We start from the raw sequence: 26,052 nt of genomic DNA, 5'->3' as shown, positions 1-26,052 counted from the left end.
GCCCACTTATACAAGCTTAACAACTTCCCAACCTCCTGCTGTCCTTTAGCACTGAAAAGGATTGTGCAGTTTAGTCAAAACATGAACTCCTAATTGCATCCATGCCGTGGTTACTTGTATACCTGTTCTGGAGCCAATGGCATCCATCTTGTCTTTCTATTGTCCTTTCCTTGTGCCTGGGAGAAGAGAAGAGAGAGACAAAGTATCTGGGCATTCCTGAGTATTCTTAAGAGTGTAAGAATTATGACAGAACCATATTTTATTAACTGTAATTGGCAATAGATCTCATTTGCTCTTCCCCTCTCACACATGAGTAAAGTTGATTTGATTTAGCTGGTGCGATGGTGGCATCTATTCCAACACTGCTTTATTCAGAGACCTCTGTCTTTCCCCCCCTCCCCCGTCTCTCTTCCTCAGCCAACCATTTCTATTGTCCTTTTTGTGTTTTTTTGTTTAGGTAATTCCCAACTATTCCTCCAGAGATGAATATGAGCGAATGTTTGCAATGGGGGTTACAATGTAAGTTATCCATTGCTCAAGTGGATTTGAAGGGAGGTCCACATGAAACACCGATTTTTTATATAAGGGTAGAAATATATAGGGCGCAATCCTATGACTTCCACCCTCAATGCTCATAAGCCTCTGAATTTGGTTACTTGTGAGCACCCAGTGCAGAGCTGGAGGAGTAGTGGAGGAATTTTGGCTGCCCTGCTCTGCATTTTTGCTAGACGGACTTTTTGCCCATCTAGCTGGGGCACTTTGGAGGAGGAGGGAAGGAGGCTGGAGAGGCCTCAGGATAGCTCATATACTGGCCTTTCCAGTCTCCTCCTTCCTCACCTGGGACACCCCTTTTACCCCTTCTTCAAGGTCAAGTTCCTGTCCTCAGAGAGGCAGCCAGCATGGTTCTATCTACACCAGCTGCAAAATGGATGTGGATGGGGATGGGTCAGAACACTGTCTCTGACTTTGGATCTGGGAATCTAAAATATCCTATGGGCCCCCAGACAGTGTCTACAGTCCATACAGCTGCTCCTTCAGGCTGCAATCCTTTACCCACTTACTTGGGAGCAAGCTGTGCTGAACTCAGTGTGACTGACTTTTAAGTAGACATGCATAGGTTTGCCCTGTAAGAAGCCATGTGGAGAGAAGGAGAGAGGTGCAGAACAGTGTCAAAGGATACAGTAAATTGGGAGCTTTTGCATGACTAGGCCATCTTTCCCCAACCTGGCATGCTCCAGATGTCTTGGATTACAATTCCCATAAACCCCAGCTGGCCTGACCAAAGGGGATGATGAGAGTTGTAATTCAATACATCTAGAAGGCACCAAGTTGGGGAAGGATACTCTAGGCTAACAAAGTAATGTAGTGGCTCATTTTTTGTGGGGCAGTGGGTGGGCGGGTGTTCCACATAATATCATCCAGAGTTGACTACAAAAACTGTGTTGTTTAACACTGCTATTGATAGGTATGGACAGATGACAGCAGGGAGCTACTGCTACATTGGACCACAGGGAATAGTCCATGGAACGGTGGTAAGAACTACACTCTCTGGCAGAACATACCATTTGTGAGAATGGATAATCAGTGGAGTTCTCACTAAAGATATAAATGTAATAGCTATAAAAACTGCAGTTCTGACCCACTGCTTTGGGAAAGACAAGATCTAATGACTCGATTCTAAAACAGGTGACTCTGCCAACTCTCTGCATCAGGTGTGGTTGGATCTTTCAGTTGCTACCAATGCGTGGATGCAGCAGAATTACCACCTTTGGGGGGGAGCGGGGACGGAACCCCCGGATCATTGATTGGGTCCCTCCACTGAAATAGGTTTTCCTTCCTTGAGACATTTGTATCCTGACCTCTGGCCAGGCAGCTCAAAGGAGTAATATATATGGGGCTCTGAAGCATTCTCCCGAATGGAAACTCCCCAAGCCTGTTTAGCCTCAAAGACAGAATGACATCTGGCACCTTCGCAACATTGCTGAACGTGAGTAGGGCAGTGCTTGTTGTCAGAAAAAGAACTGAGTGCCCACAAATCTCAGGCCTGAGGTGATTTTTGTTATCCAGAAAACAGCGAGTGCAGTAGAAGCTGCACACCAGCATCCTCACTGAGGCCCAGTTTTAAAAGAGATTCTGGATAGGCAAAATAAGAAGAAAAATAAGGGAGTGGGGCAGGAGGAGAGATTAACCATGTGGGGCTCTACATGACTAGCATCTTGTTTAAACTGAGGGCCTGTCTACATGTGGGGAAAGCCCCCCATTGGCTGTGGATCTGCGCCCCATCGGTTAGATGACGCAGGTGCAGGTTCGCAGCCACTGCAGGGCTTCCCTGCGATGCTGCATTTTGAAAAAGTCAGGGATTTATCGGATGGTCACCCTCACCCAGAAACCTCGCACTCCCTCCTCAGCATCGGGATTACCCACCACCACCCTGGGAGAGGGAAAGCATGGTGTTGAGGAGGGAGGCAGCATCAAGAGCGCAGGACACGGAATAATGGGCTCAAATTACAGGAAGCCAGATTCTGGCTTGACATCAGGAAAAACTTCCTGATTGTTAGAGCAGTACGACAATGGAACCAGTTACCTAGGGAGGTTGTAGGCTCTCCCACACTAGAGGCCTTCAAGAGGTAGCTGGACAACCACCTGTCAGGTATGCTTTAAGGTAGATTCCTGCATTGAGCAGGGGGTTGGACTCGATGGCCTTATAGGCCCCTTCCAACTCTACTATTCTATGATTCTATGAATCCGGCACCATGAAGACAGCCCCTGAATTGCTGGCACCAACGTGGGCAGCATTAGCAAGCCAGTACAGGGTCATGGATTCTTTGGCTAGTATCCAAGGTTTGTTCTACATAGAGTAGACCCATTGAAATGAATGGAGCTTAAGTTAGTAGTGTCATTCATTGCAGAGATCTACTTTACATAGGACTAACACTAGATACTGCTGTGTTAATGCTGTATTTTCAGCATTAACACAGTAATGCCAAAGCAGATATTACTTTAAATCCAGATCTAGCAGCTACACCCTCCCCCCCTTTTTACTCTAGATTAGGTGCATGGCCTTGATCCAGATCGTAAAAGCCCGCTCTCCCCATTCCAGGGTCACAATCCAGATTGAGCCCCCTGCACCTTTTCTAGAGTAAAAGTGAAACGAAAAAATGAAAACTAAAGGGATGTAGCTGCTAGATATGGATTTAACGTAAAGTTTGTTTTGGCCCTTAGGGACCAGCTGCTCATTTTAAATGTGGTGTTGGCCTAGGAAGAACCTTGCACAGGTAACATTCCTTTACATACCTGGAGAGTAATTGAACCTGAGTAATTGGGCAGAAGACATTGAGATCTTAATTTTGCTTCAATCCTTAGGTGCTTACTCAAAATAAAAAATACAAAATACAGACATAGTTAGATTTGAAATGATAGATTTTGAATAATAAACAAATGTAGATGTGACAGAAGTATTGTCATTGGTAAATTATGCTGGTGTGTTTCTGTGTGTATGTGTGTCCGTGTTAGGTACTATCTACTGTAACCACCTTCTTCTGCAATGTGCTTTAGCTAACAGTGCTCAATGCAGGCCGTCGCTACTTGGGAGTGGAGGACCTGTCTGGGAAAGTCTTTGTCACATCTGGCCTTGGAGGAATGAGCGGGGCTCAGGCAAAGGCTGCGGTCATTGCTGGCTGTATTGGAGTTATTGCCGAGGTAAAACTGCATGGGTTCTCATGGTAGTCACTGCTGATGGACATTCATTTTGAAATTATATGTTATTGTAATTGGTTTTATTTAAAATAGTTCATCTTTAATTTGAATTTATTAATATGTTTGCATTGTTTATGTTGTAAGCTGCCTCAAGAAGACCGTGGTCTTGGAAGGTAGCTAAGAAATGGATGTAGTCATAGTCATAATAGTGTAAAACGCCCAGAGAGCTTTGGCTATGGGGGTGGTGGTGGTATATAAATGTAATAAATAAATAAATAAATAATGGTAATCATAATGATCTTATTTGTATGCTTTCAAGTAGTCATCATCACCATCACCGGCATACCCCTTTCATTCAGGTTGTCCCTTCATTGAACTTCCATCATTCATCTTGGAACATGTCTGTGAATGTTGGGGGAAAAGGGATATCAGATGTTCATATGCAGTGCGTATGGTATCACAGAACAGAAGAGTTGGAAGGGGCCTATAAGGCCATCGAGTCCAACCCCCTGCTCAATGCAGGAATCCACCTTAAAGCATCCCTGACAGATGGCTGTCCAGCTGCCTCTTGAAGGCCTCTAGTGTGGGAGAGCCCACTACCTCCCTAGGTAACTGGTTCCATTGTCGTACTGCTCTAACAGTCAGGAAATTTGCAGTACCTGCAAACCACAAGATTATAGCTCCAAAATTTCCACAGCAGACTAGGGGAAAAGTAGGACCAGCACAGGTAGCAGAGGGCGCGCGCGCACACACACACACACACACACACACAGAGCTATTTGCACACAGTACCCTCCAGCAGCATCACTTTTTCTGCTAAGATTACCAAACTAAGAACACAGCAATGTCCCACCTATGGACATAGGAATATAGGAAGCTGCCTTATATTGAGTCAGACCCTTGGTCCACTGCCTGGCCCTATCCTCAAAATAGGTTAAAAAATTTAAATAACTCCTTTAGAGTTCTGGCTGGTTCTGACTGAAATCCAGAATGGATTCACAGCCCAGCTACAGAAGCAGCGAAATATTATATTTGTATATTTTTTGTATATTCTAAGAAAAATTAAAAATGTAAAAAAATGAACCCTTCCCCAATTTCTCTTTCCCAACCCTAAAGGCCAGGAACCCTCCAAAAAAACTTCCTGGTAGAAACTTATATAGAACATTTAGAACACAATCGACAGACTCAAGTGAGCTTAAACTAGCTTTTTCCCACCTGTTGCCATCCAGATGTTTTGGACCACAACTCTTGGGATTCCTGACCATGGGCTATGCTGGCTGGGGCTGATGGGAGTTGATGTCTAAAACATCTGGAAGGCACAAGGATGAGGAAGGCTGGCTTAACAGCCCAATCCTATGCGTGTCTGCTCAGCAGTAAGCACCATTCAGTTCAGTTGAACTTACTTCCAGGCAAGTATGTATACAGGATTGTACTCTTATGCTGCAATCCAATATAATACTTGCTTCTGAGTAAATAGGGTTGTAATATTACTATGTAGTTTTGTGGTCTTAAGCAAACTCGATGCTAACACACCCATTCCAACCATTCCTTGGTGAGAAAATGCTTCTATATATTTAATTCAATAACTGATCTTTTAAAAAGTTCCAAGCGTAATAAGGTATTTGCTGTTGAGAAGATGCTTTGCCAAAAGTGAATTTTGTCAGGCGGATTGTAATTCAAGCTATATGCTGTTTGACAGTTTCACCATGTCTTGCTTGCTCAATAAAACATTTCCCTAAGGAGCTCAAATGTTCTTACCATAAGAGCAGCTTTATAGCTATGCTAGTAAACTGGGTGATAAAAGGGCTTCAGCGACCCATGTAATTTTACCACGGATGATGGGGAGAGCATCTTGTTTCTCAATTTGCTCTAGTAGAAAATTCTCACCAAGCGATAATGTCTGGCATGTCGGAAACAAGACCGCAGATCTACACAGCGCGAGTCAGACCCATCGCTAATCTACTATGCACAACCAGGGCAAAATATACTAAAGTTCAGGAGTCGCTGATTTGTTTTTAATTTAATCTCTCAGGTTGATGAGGCTGCCCTTTTAAAACGTCACCAGCAGGGATGGTTGATGGAAATAGCAAAGAGTCTGGACCACTGCATTGTTCGGGTGAGGTACGGCTTAAGAATCATCATCATCATCATCATCAATGTATTTCTTATACATAAAACTGAATTACAACATAATATACATTGTTAAAAACATCCTAAAACGTTCTAAAAACATCCTAAAATTCCACTGGATAGGCCTGCCGGAAGAGATCAGTCTTGTTCTTCAATCATGTTCTTCAGTGCCTCACTAATTAACTCCATATCCCAGCAAAGGAGTTTTGGGAAGTGCTTTCTGCAATATGGAGGAAAAGGGCAGGCAGCCTTTCCCACCCAAAGCATTTCTAGTGTTTGAATACTGGGTCAATGCTCCTCACTGAAATAAATAACACTCTTGAGGTTGCTTCTCTTGACATCTGTTTCCCCTATTTGATTTTCAGATGTGTACAGGGAAGAGAGGGAGAAAGTAGATAATGATCCAAGCCTTTGCCATTGGGAAAACTTTGCGACATTCTTTGAAGCAGGTCTTCCACTCGCCTGTATAAGAGACTGACCTTCTCAATATGGCCTTCTCAATATAACCAGGCCTCACATGTTCAGCCCTTTCCCCCTTAGTGTAAAGAATTTGCCCACACTGGAGTCATTCAGAAATGAATTCTTTAGTAGTTAGCAAGAGTCTGTCTGTCTGTCTGTTTCCACTGAAAAATTCTAAAGCTACCAGCCCACCCCACAATTGGCACCAACCAGATATTGTCCACAAGCCAATGATATCTTGCAATTTGTACATGGTTTAATTTGTTAATAAAAGTTGTACCTGGATTTTGGGATTTTAATGTCTCCCAAACCTTTCTTAGTACTCAGCAAGTCAGCTCACAATAGGCCAAGCTCTTGGCATCAGAACAGCTAAGTGTATAGAAGGGCAGAGGGAATAGAACATCTCTGTTCATGCTGACATCAGAGAGGAACAGCCAATGACATCTAGAGAGTCAGGAGAGACGGAGAGATTAGAGGCAGAGGAGAGGAATGCAGCATGTCAGAAGATGTTCAGCAGTTATAGCCCATCGGCTGTGAGTATAGTAGGCGTAATAAATTCATACAGAATACTTATATTCCACTTTATAGCCCCAGGGGGCTCTTACATATATGCCATTTCTAGAAATTGTCACATTTACTTGAAAATGTTTACCTGAACATTTGATTCTGAACAAAACTGTTTTTACACTTTTTAAAGTGAAAAATATTATGGTTCAGGAATTTTTAAAATAGATTTCTTTTTGTCTTTTACACAGAGAAGCAAAGAAGAAGAAAATACCTCTTAGTTTGGGATATCATGGAAATGTGGTAGATCTTTGGTAAGTAGGTGAGAATTGATCTGTGATTGTCTTGACAGAGATGTATTTTTAATAGACGTTTTGGTTTACCCTGCACCAAATTTGTGGCATTTCTTCCAACCTATGCCTACATACAAATGTATGAAAAGGCACAATGAAATGTTAACTAATTTTTGCCCTTAATCATGAAACAAAAGATGCTGCATTTTTAAGTTAAATTGTTTTAAAAGCCAAACTAGAAGATAGATTAACAGTGCAATCCCAGGCATGTCTACTTAAGCCCTGTTGAGTTCAGTGAGGCTTCCTCCTAGGTAAATGTGTATAGGAATGCAGTCTGAATATGTGTTTGCATTTAATGGCTCCTCTTTTAAAAAAAACAAGCATAAAATTGGTGTGTTTGTCTGTGCGATCGGGATTGGGACTACAGCAATGGGGTATGGTTAAATTTCCCCCTCCATGCCATAGTCCCAATAAAAATGACCCCTCCCCCCACCCTGAAAGTGTTCTACTCTCTGGGAAGGATGCTGCCATAGTCTCATTGATTTAAATGGGAGACTGAAACATGTGTTATTGAAATCAGTGGGTTTTACATATGACTGACACATTGGTTGTATCACTCCCTATAATGGTCCTGAGCAAATGCATGTTGACTTATAACTTTACTCAGGCTTCTTGTAGGTGCTCCTAGAAGAAATCTCACTTTTCCCCATCCCTATATTTCATTTTTAAAAAACCAGACCTACTTGTCTATGATTGTTCACTTTTTCTCTTTCTGGTTACAGGGAGAGACTTGTCGATGAATTCAATACCACTGGAGAACTGTTAGCTGATTTGGGGTCTGACCAAACATCTTGCCACAACCCATTTAATGGAGGCTACTACCCAGTACAGCTGAACTTTAAGGAGGCTAACCAGCTCATGTCCAGTAATCCTGTGAAATTCCAGTCGCTAGTGCAAGAGAGGTACTTCGATCATTTTCACAAATTTTGTAGGTTGGATGGAACTCTACCCCCTGACTTCTGTGAGATCAGATGTCTCTTGCAATTTTCCTTCTGTAGACACTATTTTTTTTTTTACGTTTGGGATTTTATTTTATTTCTTTTGGCAAGGGGAGGGAAAGTTGACTTTTGAATGACAATCATAAAATCAATATGGTAGAATCTACATTCTGTTGTGATAATCCAAATATGAAGAGATAAACTAAGTATATCTCTTCATTAGCAACATAATCCTATGACAAATACCAATACCCAAGCATACATGGGTGAGTAGGTCAGCCTGTCTGAAGTCTCTTTATACATATTACATTTGGTAAATTCCTTAAGTATGTACTTGCAGTCTGAAATGCTTAAGGCTGCATTCCTCACCATATGTGGTGTTACTCTTCCTAGTCACTCATCAATTCTATCTGTTGGGTGTTTCCAGATGGAGGACTTTTAACTCTAGCAATCAGAAGGCATTGTACAGCTGTTCCATCTTTTTCTTAACAGATTTTCTGTGTTAAGGAAAAAGATGGAAGAGGCAGTAAGAAAAACATGGGAAGTCAACATCATCTGGACTTCCCATAAACATCTGTAAATGTCGCAAGGTAAAAACGGCATAAAAGCCATGTCTGAAAGCACCCCTAATGGTTCAGTGTGCATAAGGAAATAGTACTGAGGTGCTCTGCAAGAAAAGAAGATAGCTAAACTATAGCACATTATGGACATGAATAAGAGGTTGAAAAAAATAAAACACAAAATAATTGAGACAATGTATGAGATCTAGGAACATAGGGAGCTGAGTCAGACCATTGGTCCCATCTAGCCTGGTACTGTCGACACTGATTGGCAGCAGCTCTCCAGGGTTGCAGGCAGGATTCCTTTCCTTGCCCTACCTGGAGAAGTCGGGGATCGAACTTGGGACCTTCTACATGCAAAGCAGGTGCTCTCTCATGGCCCAGCCCAACTAAAGGCCCAGCCCAACTAATGGCCCAGCCCAACTAAAGGTACTCAAATATTTCAATCAAACCATATTAATAAGATTAGCCCTAATATATATATATATATATATATATATATATATATATATACACACACACACACACACACACACACACACACACACACAGAAACAAACACTGGGACAGGATCTTCTTGACTGCAGCACCCACATTGAGGAATTCCTTCCTTTGGGAGGTTTACTTGGCCCCTGCCTTCCTTTTGACGTCTGGTGAAAATGATCCTTTCTTGACATGCCTTCAGTATTACCTAAGTTGTTCCCCTGCTTGATTCGTTCTGTTGCTGATTTTTGGCCCTGTGTTATGCTGCTTAAAATTTTGTTATTGTTTTAACGGTTAATATTTTATTGATGCTTTATTCTGTGGATTTCGTAAATTGCATTTTCGTGCCCCAACTCCCAGTATGCCACTTTGAAAGTCCTTCTTGGGTGGGAAAGAGGCCTATAAATCTGTAATAACAAAAGAGGATATGTGTTTGTCCATCTGTCAGTACCATAGCTCCAAGTCCACGACACCTAGGGCCAGATCTACACCAAGCAGGATAGGACACTTTGAAAACAGTTTGAAAACAGTATGTGGAGTGAGTCCTGGACCCCAATAGTTGTCACTGCTGTTATTAACCATCTTAAAGCAGTAGTATAGATCCTGCCCTAGACACCTGAAACATGGCAAGGACCTTACAGGTGTGCACCTCAGGGTAATTTAAAACAACAACAACACATTTATTAATTTAATTAATTTAAATGTGTCCATGTAGTTGAAGTGGTCACTTATTTTTTTTCCTTTATGTAAAATGACATGGTGTCAAGCATAATGTTGCACCTTTCTGTGTTTTTAGTCTGAGGAGGCAAGTGGCTGCAATCAACAGACTGTCTGATCGAGGACTGTTTTTTTGGGATTATGGAAATGCTTTCCTTCTAGAAGCTCAGAGAGCCGGTGGGTCGATATTTTCTTTTTTGCATGCAAATTAAACAAGTCATACGTTTGGCTGAGTACAACCGATAACTTACCTCCGGGACAGGGTTTCTCCATTGCATGGAGTTGCCCTCTATGAGCAGAGGGTGATGAACGTACCCACAGCAGGGCATAGGGCTAGAGTGTGCCTGAATCAGACTGAAAGTCAATTCCCATTCTGCATATAGCTTATAGTCAAAGAGCAATGATTTATTAGCACTAGGAGCCCCCTTGAGACCCATGGCATTTCTTCCTCATTTAATAGCTTGCATTTACATTCTTTTGAAGGTGCTGATGTCAAAAAAAGAGGAGCTCGCAAAGGAGAATTCCGATACCCTTCCTATGTTCAGCACATTATGGGGTATGTAGAAGATGATTAAATATGTAACGCCATCCCTTTTCTCTCTAGAAAGAAGAAAAGAATGTGTCTGCACTTTGGGAGGGAATTGGGAAGGGAAAGGAGGAAGACTCTGAATGAGCTGCCAATTCTGAGGTCCCTTGTTTTTTTTTAGTCACTCCTGTGTATTCATATGGACTCAGTTGCCTTTTGTGAATAAGTAATCCGGCAGTAGACCAGCAAAGTGTAAGCTGGATTCTTGAGTGGGGTGGTTCACAGATCTTTTGTGAAGTCCATCATGTGTGTCACAGGTGAATATGTATGGAGGCATGGAGATCTATGAGAGGAATTCTGAATCAGAGGAAAGTAATGTGAGAATCAGACATGAGAGATGAAACATAGCTGACAGAACACACATGCAAGGGCTGTACCTCTATTTTTTTTATTACGTATACTTTTTGGCAGCCGAGAGAATATAGCCCAGCTAATTCAAGGTAGGTATGAAATTGCTGACCATCAGTGCATTCCAAGGGAAAGTTACCTGCCTTTCCTGCACTCCTTTTCTGCCTTTCCGGTGGCAGAAAGGCAGGAAAGGAGTGCAGGAAAACGCTGTTGAGAATGGATAAACCCTGAATACTTGCCAAAGAATAGCTGTGGTCCTAAGCACTGTGCATAGAAGAAGAAAGATCTACCGAAATAAATTGGACTTGCTTCTAGGTCAGTGCATATAGGACTAGTGCGTATAGGACATGGTGAATGTAGTACATAGAAACCTAAGTACACCAGTCTCTGCAAACACTATAAATGGGCTGTGCAGTTCAGGGATCAGCCACTCATGCTCTAGCTGCCAAGTCTTGCCCTTTGAGGGTTGCCGTCTGACCCCAGAGCTGCTTCCAACACCTACCACATCGCATCCCCTTTCTCCTTTGGTGCAGTGGAGCTGAGTGAGGCAAGAGGCATCTAGCCGGGTCGGCTGGGGTGGCAGGGCGTGAGTTCTTTGTGCCATCACAGAAAGCTTTGGGGGACACTTTCTATTTGTATGGCTAGGTCAGAAAAAGAGGTGTTCAACTCTCTCTCTCTCTGGCCTTAGCTAGACTGGGCTTTATCACGGGGCGAACCCCGGGATCGTCCCTGTGCATCCACATAACACACAGGGGATCCCGGGATCAGGGAGGGAACATCCCTCCCTTGCCCCGGGATAGAGCCCTGCCCTTTGGGCCCACTTTTTCCACGGTCTCAGGCTGAGCACAAGACCATGAAATGTGTGGCCCGTTGCCGCGGTTTGACCCAGCTTTGTGCGATTCCTCATGCAGAACCGAGAGCCACGTATGGGGCGCAGCGTGAGGGGAGCAGGGAAATTAAGTTAAATTTAAAAAAAATACCTACCTTAAGTGCACGAGCATTTGTGCACTGCTTCTCCTTTAAAAATAAAAATAAAAATGGCGGGCATGACGCCTCTCTTCCTGAGGTCATTGTTCCTCACGTGTAAACGGAGGAGGGTTCTTATATTTAATTGCAACGCGAGATCTTCCCTCCTCCATCCTGGATTATAAAATAGGTCTAGCTAAGGCCTCTCTCTCTCCCTCCCTCCCTCTGTTTCTCTCCTGCATTGCTTTTTACCTGTCTGCTGCTGTTCTGTGTGAAACTGACGTTTGCCCAGGTGTCTTCTGAAATGGCACAGTGGACTTCTGGGTTCACTCCAGCACCCACACACGAAGTGAAAGTGTGCCCCTAATACCTCTGCTTTGGTTACAAATGACGTCAATATGTAGTCCAGTGTCATGTCTCCTGCCTCCTCCTAGCCGGTTCTCACTCTGCTGTCCGTTGAAGACAGATATGGTAAGGGGCATAATAGGATAGCTGTGCCAGGAGATGGGTGGACCTGGCCTTCTGTGCCCTACCACACTTTGATCTGTGGCCAAAATTAATTGTGAAATGTGGATGTAGCTGAATCATAATGTAAACATCTTTGATTAAACTTCCCTGTTCTTTTACTAGAATGCATTCAGGATGGGTGTGGTTTTGATTACACACACACACACACAGACACACACACACACAGTAGCTTATATCTGTTTGTCAAGCCTTATTTAAAATTCTGAAATGATGATCCAAAGCGCTTCATGTTTGGATTAGTTTGTTTGAAATATCTGAAATTCTTCCATCTTCAGTTAATGAAAGAAAAGCATTGCTAACTGCCAGGATAAATATGTCAGGAATTTAAACTGTCTTCTAATCGTTAAACATATTCTCTTCCCAGTGACATTTTTTCTCTGGGGTTTGGCCCATTTCGCTGGGTTTGTACCTCAGGCAACCCGGAAGATTTGGCAACCACTGACTCTATTGCCACATCAGTGCTTGAGGAAGCTGTACTTCAGGGAGGTAAGGTGTTCCATTTTCTAAAATGGAAGGTGAATGATGGGATATGGATAAACCTACTAGCAGTTTATTGTGTCTTGCAACTTAGATTCCAAACACCAAATTATCATCCTCTTTGGGTCACTTCAACTCAAATTTCCCAGACAGACACATCTTCAGTGTAGGGAAACATCATGTACTTTGCCAGATTCCGGCAGGACATCAGGAAAAACTTTCTGACTGTTAGAGCAGTACAACAATGGAACCAGTTACCTAGGGAGGTTGTGGGCTCTCCCACACTAGAGGCATTCAAGAGGCAGCTGGACAGCCATCCGTCAGGTATGCTTTGAGGTAGATTCCTGCATTGAGCAGGAGGTTGGACTCGATGGCCTTTTGGCCCCATCCAACTCTACTATTCTATGGTTCTATGATCATCTCTATCCTGTATGTGTCTATTATACCACATGGGAATTCCTACCACATGTATGGGTAACTGAAACCTCCAACCATTGTCTCCGGTTCTTGTTGACAAAACCAAGGAACCCTGAGTAGATGCCTCAGCTGAAGGCCAAAATGGAGGCTAGAAAGCTGGGCTTGGACATCTGGGTCCAGGTCCCTGCTCACGCATGGAGTCTAACCTGCCTCACCGAATTATGAGGAAAAAATGGAAGAAAACCATGTATGCTAACCTGAGCTCTTTAGGAAAAGGATGGAATGTGAAATGGCATTCAATCCGATCATATTTCTGAATGCACATTAAAAGCAAAATAATTAATATCACCATGATTTAAGGCTGAACAGCAGCTTTCTCCCCACTTCAGTCTTTATTACGTTATTACAAAGAGATGGAGAAAACACACAGGCAGAAAAGAGATGGAGAAAGCAGAGTTCTTCTGAGATGCTTTGCTTTTCCATGGAGTCAGGTTAAAAGTCAGTTCCAATAGAACTAAAATTAATTTGAATTTGCATGTTTTTTACATGTGATCCCACCCCCAAACACCATCACGTTAAAGTTTACATTGTTGTCTATAGACTGCACACTAAAAAAAAATAGTCTTTCCTGCACTGCCATGGCACAAAAACATGGATCGAAGGCATGGATCCTTATGAATCCTCATGATTTTTGTCCCCCCCACAACCCCATGGGTGGGGTTTTTGTTGGCATCCTATGGAAAAATCATGAAGTTTCATGTGGATCTATGCCTTGTATGCATATTTTTGTGCCATGGTGGTGCTGGTAAGCACTGGTTCTGTATTGTTGTTGTTGTTGTTGTTGTTGTTGTGGAGTCTGTAGCCACCAGTGATTTTTTCATTTGAAGGTTGTTTTGGAAGGACCCCATAAAAATGATACAAATTCATGAACCATTTTTAGATCTTACTTTTCACTACTTCCATTTTATGACTGGCTATGCCCTCACAACATTTGTTTTGTGACTAGCCACCCTGCCTTACAGCAGCCATTTTGTGGTGGCATCCATGACCCTTTCCCAAAATTCCAGATGTGCCTCAAAAGGTTGGGCAACAGCTTCCCAGGGCTTCAGACTGCACTTTCCCACCACTACCAGGAGATGCCAGGGATTGAACCTGGGACCTTTTCCATAGAAAGCTGTGTTCCCCCACTGAGCTTTCCCCTACTGCCTTGTTCTCCCTGATTGGATGGCACTGTAGGGCCTGCATTGGATTATTTTTTATTTGTGCTATTAGGAGGCAACTCTAAAATGGCATCAACAATGCAGTGTTCCATAATAACAAGCATTGTGACAAGCACAATATTCGTATTCTCACAGTGCAGATATTCCCTGAAGGTATGACATCCAACCCTAGGAAAAATGGCCTTGAATTTCCCACCATTCAAGCTGAACGAAGGCCCCAAGCATTTTAATACATGGTAAAGCCAGGAGGATATGTCTCTCACAAGAAAATGGCCATTGGAATTATATATATGTATATATAATGACATTTTAAAATCCAGCTGACAGAAACAGCCCGTTATTGGCAGCTCTGTTATTAGATTTGCTGTTGTGCTTGGCAGGGCAATGGGCAGAGGAATTTGGAGAAAAATGACAGCTGAACTTCATTGGGAAGATGCCTATTAAAATTACCCTTTCAGGGAATTCCCTTTGACCTCTTTGTTATTGAATGTTCAGCTTGTAGTTCACCTTCGCCAGTCAGAAGTAGTACTTCAGCTACAGTACTAAATCTGAACAGTGCTATAGCAGTATGTTGAGAAAGTCAGTTGATTGGACCTCAGAGTCTGGTGCATGGGGCATTGTACAAATAGTTCCCCATGTGATGGAATTATAGGGTGGTAAATGTGGGTTGAGTGGCAAAGCTGTGCCTGTGATGAAGGAAACACACAATGGCGTTACTGTGAATCATGTTCTACACAGTTCCAGTCAATCCATATTCTTTAGGATGCAGACAAGCTGGAGCGTGTTCAGAGGAGGGCAACCAGGATGATCAGGGGTCTGGAAACAAAGCTCTATGAAGAGAGACTGAAAGAACTGGGCATGTTTAGCCTGGAGAAGAGAAGGCTGAGGGGAGACATGATAGTACTCTTCAAATACTTGAAAGATTGTCACACAGAGGAGGGGCAGGATCTCTTCTCAATCCTCCCAGAGTACAGGACACGGAATAACGGGCTCAAGTTAAAGGAAGCCAGATTCCAGCTGGACATCAGGAAAAACTTCCTGACTGTTAAAGCAGTACGACAATGGAACCAATTACCTAGGGAGGTTGTGGGCTCTACCACACTAGAGGTCTTCAAAAGGCAGCCGGACAACCATCTGTCAGGTATGCTTTAAGGTGGATTCCTGCATTGAGCAGGGGGTTGGACTCGATGGCCTTGTAGACCCCTTCCAACTCTGCTATTCTATGATTCTATGATTTGGGTGTTTGAATTGGCTCCCTCTCTAAATAGCTAATCCTGAGATCTTTATTTGGGATGGCTTTTTGCAAGGTAAAGAAGTTGTCACCCAATTGACATGGGCAGCTACGCCAAAACCTGAAAGGCTACTTAAGCCTCTCCCATAGGGTGGTTCTCTTTTGCATTTTCTCTGGTGGGAGGTTATTCTGGCAGAGCGTCCCAAACCACTCAATAACTCTTGCCTGCTTTGACCTACGATGCACCTTTGCGTCTACCAAGTCGTGCCCCTACTCCTCCTTGGAGGTGACTTTGTTTCCCATGGAGGGTGGAGGGAGCTGGTGTCTTGGCCTGGGCCATTCAGTTGTCAAGACCGTGGGAAGATACTTCCCCAACTCCCAGAGACTCGCAGGGAATTTTCTCCCTCACTCTCTGGTCTAAGTGTTCTAGTTCTGGCTCTTAATAAGAATTGGAACAATCAGAAACCACAGGGCCCTGGTCTTAATCCTAACAGGCATGATGGGAGTTCTAGGCCAGAATATCTGGTGGGCCACAAGTGCCTACCTTGCCACAGAGACAGAAGGTTGGCAGAAACACAATATATTTATTTGTTTAATATGTTTTTACCCTGTCATTCCATAAAAATGCTCACAGTGGCATGCAGCACAATAAAACACTTAAAACGATAAATGGAAATGGAAACAAATACACAGGAGAGAGAGAGAGAGACAGTAGAGAAAATATTGGAAGGATTGATATGCCATGGTGACTAAAACTCATGATTTGGCAGGTCCAATGTCTGGCACCTATTTTGTACTCTTTCCAGTGCCAGATGAAGACCCTTTTATTTTCCCAGTATTTTAGCAATTTACTTTTCTATTATTTTTTAACTCTCCTGTTTTAAATCTGCATTTTAAATCTCTGCATTGCTGCTCGGTTTTATTCCGGTTGTACCTTTGTATTGTGGTTTTATATTGAGGTTTTAAGCTTTGGTATGGTATTTTATGCTCTATTTATGATTTTATTTTTTGTGAACCACCCAGGGAGCTTCGGATATTGGGTGGTATAGATATTAAATAAATAAATACTGGGAAAGAAAGGCCTTCACATAGTGACTGAAAGCCATCAGGGAGGGGATAAGGTGAGCCTCATTGGGCAGGGAGTTCCACTGTCTGGGCATGGCCACAGAGAAGATGCCGTCCTGCATTCCAACCAAAATACAACTCAGCCATTGCTGGGACATATAAGAGAGCCTCTAAAGAAGATTGTAGTGAATGGGTGGACTCAGTGGGAGAAGATGATCCTTTAGGTTACCCAGTCTCAAGCCATTTAGGAATTAAAATGCCATGGACAACAGATTTTGTATTTTCCGTTCGAAGACTGAAAAATCAGCTGTTGAGTGCTATGTGCAAACGAGCCACCATAGGGCAGAACTTCTAAATCAACTTCTATCGTCTTGAAGGCAGGGCTTTTCAATGAGATCAGTTTCTCACATTCAACTGTGAGTCATCAACTGTTGAGTAATCAAAGGTTGTTCCTGTGTGTCTTCTTTCATGCTGCCACTAGCCCTACCATTAGGCAGATATCAGATGGTGAAGGGTGTGGGGCTGGCAATGAGGTGTCAGAAGACTGAGCTGCAGGTGCTGTACAACCTGCCCCACTAAGCTAGCCTGTTGCCCACAAGCATGATGGAGGTTGCAGTCTCATTGCTAGTGGTGTTTTTTTTAAAAAAAAAACTTAAAAAAAAACATTTGCAAATATAATGGAGGGAAAATAATAAAAGAAAAATATCAGTTTATAACAACTGTAGTAACACTCCCCCCCAAAAAGTCATGTCTTAAATACAGCATTCATAGAAGCAGTCAGTCAGAGCACACGAGGGAAAGAGCAGGGCCATGCTACATGAACATTTTAGAGGATTCACTGTGCATGAGCCACATTTGCTTTATTCATGAGCCCCTCTGTGGTGAGGGGACTGAAGAGTAAAAAAAAAAAAGGGGGGGGGAAGGAGCAGGACTCTGCAATTCTAAAAGAGTTTTCTAAAACAAAAATGATGGGGGCCCCATCATGTGCCTCAATGAGGCATTATCTGCATTACATCACTGGTCCTATTGCCAGTGTTGGTGTAAGATACAATTGCCAGTCCAATCAGCTTCTGTACCTGGAAAGTGGGAAGTGGTACCATCTTATCCTTCTCGTCAAGTAGCAAAATGCCTTAGGCAGGCCTAGCTGCCACTCCATGTTATGAAGCAGAAAGGAGGATGAAGTAGAAGGAAGGATTAGGAAGTACACAATCAATATTCAGGGGAAAGCCTGCGAACCAGCCTCCATGTCTTCGGAAGCCTCTGGCTGGCTGTGTTAGCTATCAGTTCTGACAGCTACCATGGGTACATGGAGAGCCTTTCCATCCTTACCTGAGCAGGTCCGTTTGCTGTGACTTCTGTGTTCCACTTCTCTTCTGCCCAAGGAAGCCAGGTGTTATTGCCGAAGAGAGTGAGTAGGTGAACAGCAGTGACAACATCAAGGGTGCTGTTGAGAGGTTCTTCTGATGCCTATAGATATCACAGTGTATAGATACATCCAAGCAGGTTTCTATACAGCAATGCACAGGATGCAGGTTGTTGCATATTAGCATATATTCAATGTTTAACTGAATCACATTTTAATGTTGGTGCGTTGTATCACACATGTGCTAGCACGCGCACACATACACACATTCAAAGAACGTGTTTCTGGTCAATCCCTGTGCCATTCTTAAACTCAAAGTTAGTTCAAAGCTCCCCTATTAAAGTGACACTCAGTAGCTCTGTAAAAATTGCAAAATATGCTGACCTGTGATGGCCTCTCTAGACCAGGGCTGCAGTGGGAGTGAAAGGTATTAACTAGTTTTAAGTAAAGAATGTGCCCTCTGTTCTGGGTGTATTTGGAGAGGCTTGGATGATGTAAAAATAAAATGGGATATAAAAAATAACTCTTGAGGATAGGGAGTAAACTTCCTTGCTGACACCGAAAATGAGGATGAAATCATGATGTACCTTTAGTATCTCCTAGAACCTAAATAAAGATCAGCAAAGAGCAGAGGCAACAAAATAAACTTATATGGGAATATTTTTGTGGATGTAGTGGCAACTTTTTGAAAAACATGAAAAGAAGGATTTTCAATGTCAAGTTAATGAAAGGCCAAACATCCCATGAAGCTGATTGGTCAGAGATTCTGGACAGATAAAAGGAAGTACTTCTTCACACAGCACATAGTTAAATTATGGAATTCACTACCACAAGATGCAGTGATGGCCACCAATTTGGGTGGCTTTAAAAGGGGTTAGACAAATGAATGGATGAGGAGGCTATCAAGGGCTACCAGTCCTGTTGGCAATGTGCTACCTCCAGTCAGTAAGCCTATATACATCAGTTGCTGGGGAACATGGGCAGGAAGGTGCTGTTCACCCGTGTCCTGCTTGTGATTCCTGGTCAACAGCTGGTTGGCCACTGTGTGACCAGAGTGCTGAAGTAGATGGATCCTTGGTCTGATCCAACATGGCCCTTCATGTTTAGTCACTTTTAGGAGTGACTAAATTGTAATCCTATGAGACATGAAGTGTTATCCGGTTCTTTTGAACCCCAGATTCACCATGGTTTTTTTCTAGGGTGATTTTAAAACCTTTTAAAGTCAATAGTATTCTCTATTACATTTGTTCTGTTACATTTCACAAAACCCTGTTAAATATTTGTTTTTGTTGTTGTTTTGTTTCAGATTTGCTAATATCCGTGTATGCCCATGAAATTTGTAGTGCAGTATAGTTCTGCTATGGAAGCAAATCATCATCATCATCATCTTGCGCTCTATAGCAGAGCACATTCCACTTAACCAAAACATACAAAACACAGCACTATAAACAAAATTCAATAAATACACATTAGATGAACTGCTAACCAAATATTAAACTAATTCACAACCAATCAATTAAAAAAACCAAACCATTTAAAACTCCAAACAAAAGGCACTCCATACACCAACACTTATTATTATTATTATTTATTTATTTATTTATATAGCACCATCAATGTACATGGTGCTGTACAGAGTAAAACAGTAAATAGCAAGACCCTGCCGCATAGGCTTACATTCTAATAAAATCATAATAAAACAATAAGGAGGGGAAGAGAATGCAAACAGGCACAGGGTAGGGTAAACAGGCACTCTGACACAAACAATAGGCTTTTGGGCCTCATCTAAATTGGTCCAACACTGGTTCCATACGAAGGTGTAGAGGGAGAGTGTTCCACAATCGTGAGACTAGATGGGAAAATGCCCAGAGCCTAGAATTTGCTACCTTAGTCCAAGGCACTATCAGAAGTCTGGAATCTGCAGATCTAGTTCTCCTAAGAGGAACATGTAAACCACCCAGAGAGCTTCAGCTATGAGGCAGTATAAAAATGTAATAAAATAACCAACTCTGCCAAATAACTGGGAAGGGAGGAGTGCAGGGCTTTAAAAGTCAAGATGAGGAGTTTAAAGTGAGTCCTTGCCCTAACAGGCAACCAATGCAATGCCCTGCGATAGTAGGAAATGTGGGAATAACGGGGCAAATCTAATACAGCATGCACAGCACTGTTCTGTATTAGAGTAGGAGGATGTAGTGAAGAAAAAGGAAGACCTGCCAAGAGGCTCTTACAATAATCCAGGTGGGAAACAACCAGGGTATGAACAAGAAGCCCTGCAGTCTCAGGGATCAGAAAATGGAGGATCTGGCGGATGTTAGGGAGATGAAAATTACATACCTTGGCTGTCACTTTCACAAATGAGTGAAGCGACAGCCAATCATCTACCAGAACCCCAAGATCCATGGCCTCCGAGATGGGAGGCACCTGACAGCCCTGGAGAAGAAGGGGAGGAACACTCAAGGGATGTTTCATAGAATCATAAGGTTGTTCTTCAAAAGACTGGCATATTAATCCTCACTGCATAACGTAAAGAAGCTTGGAGTCAAACCAGAAGCATCAGGAGAAAGATTGTGTCAGGGCAGGCTTGACATAATATCTCATTCCTGGGTATTGAATCATACATATAGTTTACATCTCTTTTTAGCAGAATGTCATACATGGTCATGAATGTACTATTCTTTCCTTTTGTCTCCAGACCTTGTGTATTTATGGGTAAACCTGGTATCATGTAAATGGATCATTTGTTCCATCCATCCACACGTTATCTTTGTGTAACACCATCGGGGTCATATTAGAGATGTGCATGTCCAACCCCCTTCCATGTGTATCTCAGACTTGTGCTGCAATGTATTAATTTAAGAGCCATTTTGTTGCTTGTCTCTCCTCTTCCACCCCCACTTGTCTAGTGAATGCATCTGTGAAGCAGCAATACTGTGACAACATCCGCTGGATTCAGGAAGCCAGAAGACACAATTTGGTAGGTGGTCCCAGCAAGCTAAAGCAACGACTGTGCATTACTCAAATTCGATGCCGTTGTTTGAAAGGGCATAGCCTCCCAATGGAAGATTGGGTCCCAGCAAAATACTTCTTTTCCACTCTGTATTCTTTGCCCTGGAGTAGCTGGTATGCAGGGTTGTAGACTGCTTGTGATTTGAGAAGCAATTTCTTACCCCCATACTCCCGCCCTCCGCTATGTGCTCAAGACAGCCAAACACATCCATTGTGGTCATGCTGATCACACTGTTGGCATCATCAAATGTTGGCATTTTTAAAGCACTGCTTGAAACACCACAAAAAAATCAGCCAAACTTCTTTAGCCAGAGTCTATGGGTGAATGCAGATGGTCATTTAACTTGCCATGGTGTGCTTCACTGGTTGTCTGTATTGTCCTGCCAATATCGGAGGAGAGTGTTAGCATTCTCCCTTCCACTAAGCAGATTAACTGCTCCCCAAACTGGTAAATGGTCATCTGTATGGACTCAAGGCCAGGATAGAAAGAAATGTGTGTTTGTGTGTATTATGGGCAATGACAACTGTATGACACTGCTTCAAACGAGCTAGTGGTACATTATATGCAATAGAGCCCCAATGTGATCGTTGCTTTTAGAAAAGCTGCTTTGGGAGGGGGTGAGTGACAGCAGAGAAGTGATAGTAGTAATATGATACTAGGGTGGCCACCTACCCATGGCCAAGAAGGAGGATATGCATCATCACCAAGGAAGAGGGCAACAGAGGGTGCAGATTTGCATAATTTTGCATATGTTAGTTTATATGCATACATGTCAAATTTAGAAATATTTATTTATTTATTACATTTCTATACCGCCCAATAGCCGGAGCTCTCTGGGCGATTCACAAAAATTAAAACCATTCGAAGTATAAAACAACAGTATACAACAGTATAAAACCATAATATAAAATATAATATAAAAGCTCAACCAGATAAAAACAGCAGCAATGCAAAATTACAAATTTAAAACCATGTTATTTAAAATTTATAGATTGTTAAAATGTTGGGAGAATAAAAAGGTCTTCACCTGGCGTCTAAAAGCATATAATGTAGGTGCCAAGCGAACCTCCTTAGGGAGCTCATTCCACAGCCGGGGTGCCACAGCAGAGAAGAGAAATATTGACAAGAGGGCAATCTTGTGCATGTTTGGACAGAAATAAGTCCTACAAATCCCATGCTGGGAGTATGCAGGATTGCACCCTTAAAGAGAAATATAGTACAACCCCTCATAGTGGGGAAGACTGTGACCAGGTGATCTGTGTGCTTGTTCAGTCTGCTGTCCAAGTGCTCACTGATGACATGTGACCTCCAGGGTCCTATGTCTCTCCCTTCCTGTAGTACTTTATCTTTAAACTGGACTTGAACTGGACAGCCTTTCAAACAGAGGATACCTTGAAGCAGGGGCCCATCCTCTGCCAGCCCTTCAGGCAGAGAACTGTCTTAAGTTGGGTCTCCTCCGTTCACTTAAGGGAGGGAGCAATTTCTGCCAGTGCGTGTCCCACTCCATCTACAGCCTCCCACAAGATGCTTCACACTGTCCCCAAGGGACCCCCCCCCAACCCCAATAGCACATTGGTGGTGGGGCGTACCAGGCTGCAGAAGGAATGGGGGAAACCTCATTCAGTGAACATGCGTTCTGTCCCGTTCACAGAAGGAGAGTTGGGATCCAAGCCATTGCTTTTGTTTTATTTTTGAATTGTGCAGTTGGAGTATTATACTATTGTGGATTTGCAGAAATGAAAATTGCAAAAAAATAATAAAAATGTTTGCCTTTGAGGTGGGGAGAGAAAGTATTCTTTTTTTTTAAAAAAAAACAACATTTGGTGTGTTTTACTGCAAAGGGACCAAAAATTGAGAAAGAATCCCCCTTCAGGAGGTACATTTCCAGCAAAATTCTGCAAATGTACCTCCAGAACAATAACAGGTTCTAGCCCTATTGAGGCATTCTCCTAGAAGCAGGACGGTGCTTGCTGTCCCAGCACAGCCCACTGCCTTCCTGTCACAGGGGCACAAAAAGGTTCCCCCAATGAAATGGGGGACCCCAGCTTGGTAGTTGGCTGTATGCTGACGCAGTCACTGTGTGCTGAATCTAACCCGCTTCTATTCAGCTTACCTTGGCTGGCTTAGTTCTCTCTGAGCTGGTAAACCTGGACTGACCTTCACACCTCAGATTGCAAGTGAAGCTCTCGTGATGTATCTTCATATAAAAACTCTTTGCAAGTAGAAACTAGTTGCCAGGGGAAAGGCTAGGTTAGAACCTGACATCTAGTTTTCTGTGTGCGGGGAATTCTTTGTATGGAGAAGCGTTCCGGCTCCCATCTGTAGTCTGCTGTATTACAGTCCAGATACAGATTTAACTTTTTTAGCGAGAATTAGGCCATAGTCATTGTGCAAACTGGGTCATGTAAATTGGCATGTGTCCTTTTGTTACATAGACACTGGGGGTTTGGAAAATCTCCAAGCACACTGGGCTTTCAGGCTGTTTTTTGCCAGTTGTGCTTCAGGCTGTAGCTTTAGCCACTGACCAGAGATCTTTGGACTGGACCATATACTGTGGCCTGGCCTGCTCCTGACAATCATAAATACAGATCCAAAATGTGTGAGTCTCTTGGGTTGTTTTTTTCAGTGACATTTGTCTACCAGGTTTCCTTATATAGGCATCCTTCCTCAACCCTGGAATTATTAATCTGAAGGAGATGTATATTAGTGGACTTGCAGTTCTCACATTTACCAGTCCTTGGATAAATAAGTTTTGATATTGGGAGCGAACAGAACTCAGATGAAACACACACACACACACTGATCAATATTTGACCTTATTTGTGTCCATAGTTCTGTTCTAGTTCTTATTTCTAACAGCTAATATTGGACTGTAGATCTTAAACTGTGATTGCCAATTTACTGGCTTGTGGCAACTAATAATAAACATAATTAGTTTCCATTAAGTGAATGTAGATTAAAAACATCGTCAGATGGAAATCTTTATCCATAGAAGGTGGGTATTTGTGAATTCACTATCCTTTTTTTTTCATTAAAGAGTTGTCTCTGACCCACATCTGGACCATGGAAATAAGCCAAGAAATGCTATTAGTGAATTATTTCTTTTTTCTAGGTTGTAGGATCCCAAGCCAGAATTTTGTATTCTGATCAAAAAGGTCGTGTAGCTATTGCGGTGGCTATTAACCAAGGCATTGCTGAAGGAAGAATTAAGGTATTTTTCACTCAATGTAACCTGCTAATTTTGCTTTGACATACAAGATTGGTCTGGAATGGAAGAAGCCATATGGTTCAGTGACCTAGTAAAAAATGTCAACACTGCATTGACGGGACCAGGGAAGATGTCGGGACAAGGATTTTTCTTATAAAAATACAAAGCATCTGAAGTCAATGAATTTCCAGTAGAGTAACAGAATAATAGTTTGAAATTACTTTGGCTGTAATAGTAACCACATGTTATGCAATTATGAGATTCTGTAAGATATCTGAACCTTTTTCTACTTCCATTAGGAATGATCTACTGTATGGTTTTTTTTTTGCAGAATATTTATGCGTGGACATGCTTCCTACTTCTTTCAGTACATAAAAACAGAATTTTACAAAGAAGGGTGGGTCAAGTGTGTACATCAGGAACCCACTAAGAGTATCAGCTTCCTGTGTTGGGGACTCCATGGTGTGATCTAGGGGCACTATCCAGGGCTGGCAATCCACCAGTGCCCATTTGGTTGCTAGCTGAGGGACAGGTCAGTGGGACAGGTCAGCATAGCTTCCTCCTGCAAGCTCTCTGCTGACTATTTCTGTTCCGGAAATGCTAGTTTTGTCTAGTTTTCTGTTGCTGTGGGAAGGCTAGCTTTCCGTTGCAGGGGTTGTCATTCCTGCCAGCGTAAGGGCAAGATTGGATACTGCCCTGTGTGAGAAGCAGGCTAATGGAGTCTAGTGAACAAATGTGGGTCTTTTGGGTGGTCTAACACGATGGAGGGGTAAGATCTTGCAATATTTTTATTGTGAGATCTCCCCCTGTTTACACACGGCGTGTGATGACCTCAGAGGGAGAGGACGTTGCACCCGCCATTTTTGTTTTGTTTTTTTAAAAGAGGAAGGAGCGCACGAGTGCTCATGCGCAAAAAGTAAGTGTTTTTCTATTATTATTTTTCCTGCTCCCCCCACCCCCCTCCGAGGAGTAACCGCGAGGAGCCGGGACAAACCGTGACACCCGCACACACATTCCGCAGTCTCGGGATCAGTCCGAGACCGCAGAAAAAGCGGGCCTAAAGTGTAGGGCCATATCCCGGGGCAAGGGAGGGATCATCCCTCCCTGATCCCAGGATCCCCTGTGCATCATGTGAACGCACAGGGACGATCCCGGGGATCGCCCCGGAATAAAGCCCCGTCTAGCTATGGCCTTTGTGTTCAGACCTCAGCACCCTCATCAAGTAGAGAAGGAAACAGGTGTGCAAAATCACAGTAGGCAGTATGAAGGATCTGGTTTGGCTAGGCTTGCTGTAAATGTTAGGAACTTGGTCTTCTTCTGCCTTTTCCTGGTCAACAGACCCTGTCTTTTCCCTGCACAGCGTCAGGCTCCAGCTTCTCCAACCTAGAGCTCAACTCCAGAGCTCCAACTAAAGCTCCACCCAAAGATCTCTGAGCTCCTAAGGTGGAGAACCCGACATGGCAACCCACACCCCCAACCAGGCCCTGACTTCCTGAAGCACATCCTAGGCAAACAGACAAACAAACACTTGTGCTCATACATTGTGTATGACTTGTGCTCATACATTTATATCAGCCCAAGATGTGGCCAAAAGTAACATGTGAGTTAGCCCTGAGAAAGCACCTATGGCTATGAAAGGCAGTAATAGCAGTGCCTGTGAGGTCGGCAACTGCACAAAATATCTGAGCGCTGGAAAGAATATTACGTAGTACATTGTACCTTATTCCTTTCAATAGCCTAAGCTGAATTATCCTAACATTATAGAACTAAGTCTGGTGACACCTGACTTAGCCATG

At 43.0% G+C, this 26,052-nt stretch overlaps 1 protein-coding gene across 1 annotated transcript in view; it reads left to right on the top strand.

Moving 5' to 3' along the window:
• The window catches only part of UROC1 (urocanate hydratase 1), a 70,202-nt gene that overhangs the window by 25,933 nt on the left and 18,217 nt on the right, over window positions 1-26,052 (top strand). The window contains exons 6-16 of the mRNA XM_063121393.1: window positions 458-519; window positions 1,466-1,532; window positions 3,556-3,699; window positions 5,729-5,817; window positions 7,041-7,103; window positions 7,865-8,044; window positions 9,920-10,017; window positions 10,324-10,396; window positions 12,633-12,754; window positions 20,945-21,015; window positions 24,161-24,259. Coding sequence (XP_062977463.1) covers window positions 458-519; window positions 1,466-1,532; window positions 3,556-3,699; window positions 5,729-5,817; window positions 7,041-7,103; window positions 7,865-8,044; window positions 9,920-10,017; window positions 10,324-10,396; window positions 12,633-12,754; window positions 20,945-21,015; window positions 24,161-24,259 — 1,068 coding nt within the window. The remainder of the gene's footprint in view (window positions 1-457; window positions 520-1,465; window positions 1,533-3,555; window positions 3,700-5,728; window positions 5,818-7,040; window positions 7,104-7,864; window positions 8,045-9,919; window positions 10,018-10,323; window positions 10,397-12,632; window positions 12,755-20,944; window positions 21,016-24,160; window positions 24,260-26,052) is intronic.

This window comes from Elgaria multicarinata, chromosome 3 (assembly GCF_023053635.1).
Source record: "Elgaria multicarinata webbii isolate HBS135686 ecotype San Diego chromosome 3, rElgMul1.1.pri, whole genome shotgun sequence".
Lineage (NCBI taxonomy): Eukaryota > Metazoa > Chordata > Lepidosauria > Squamata > Anguidae > Elgaria > Elgaria multicarinata.
Note: the sequence above shows the minus strand (reverse complement) of the source record. Positions and strands in the feature narration are given on the sequence as shown.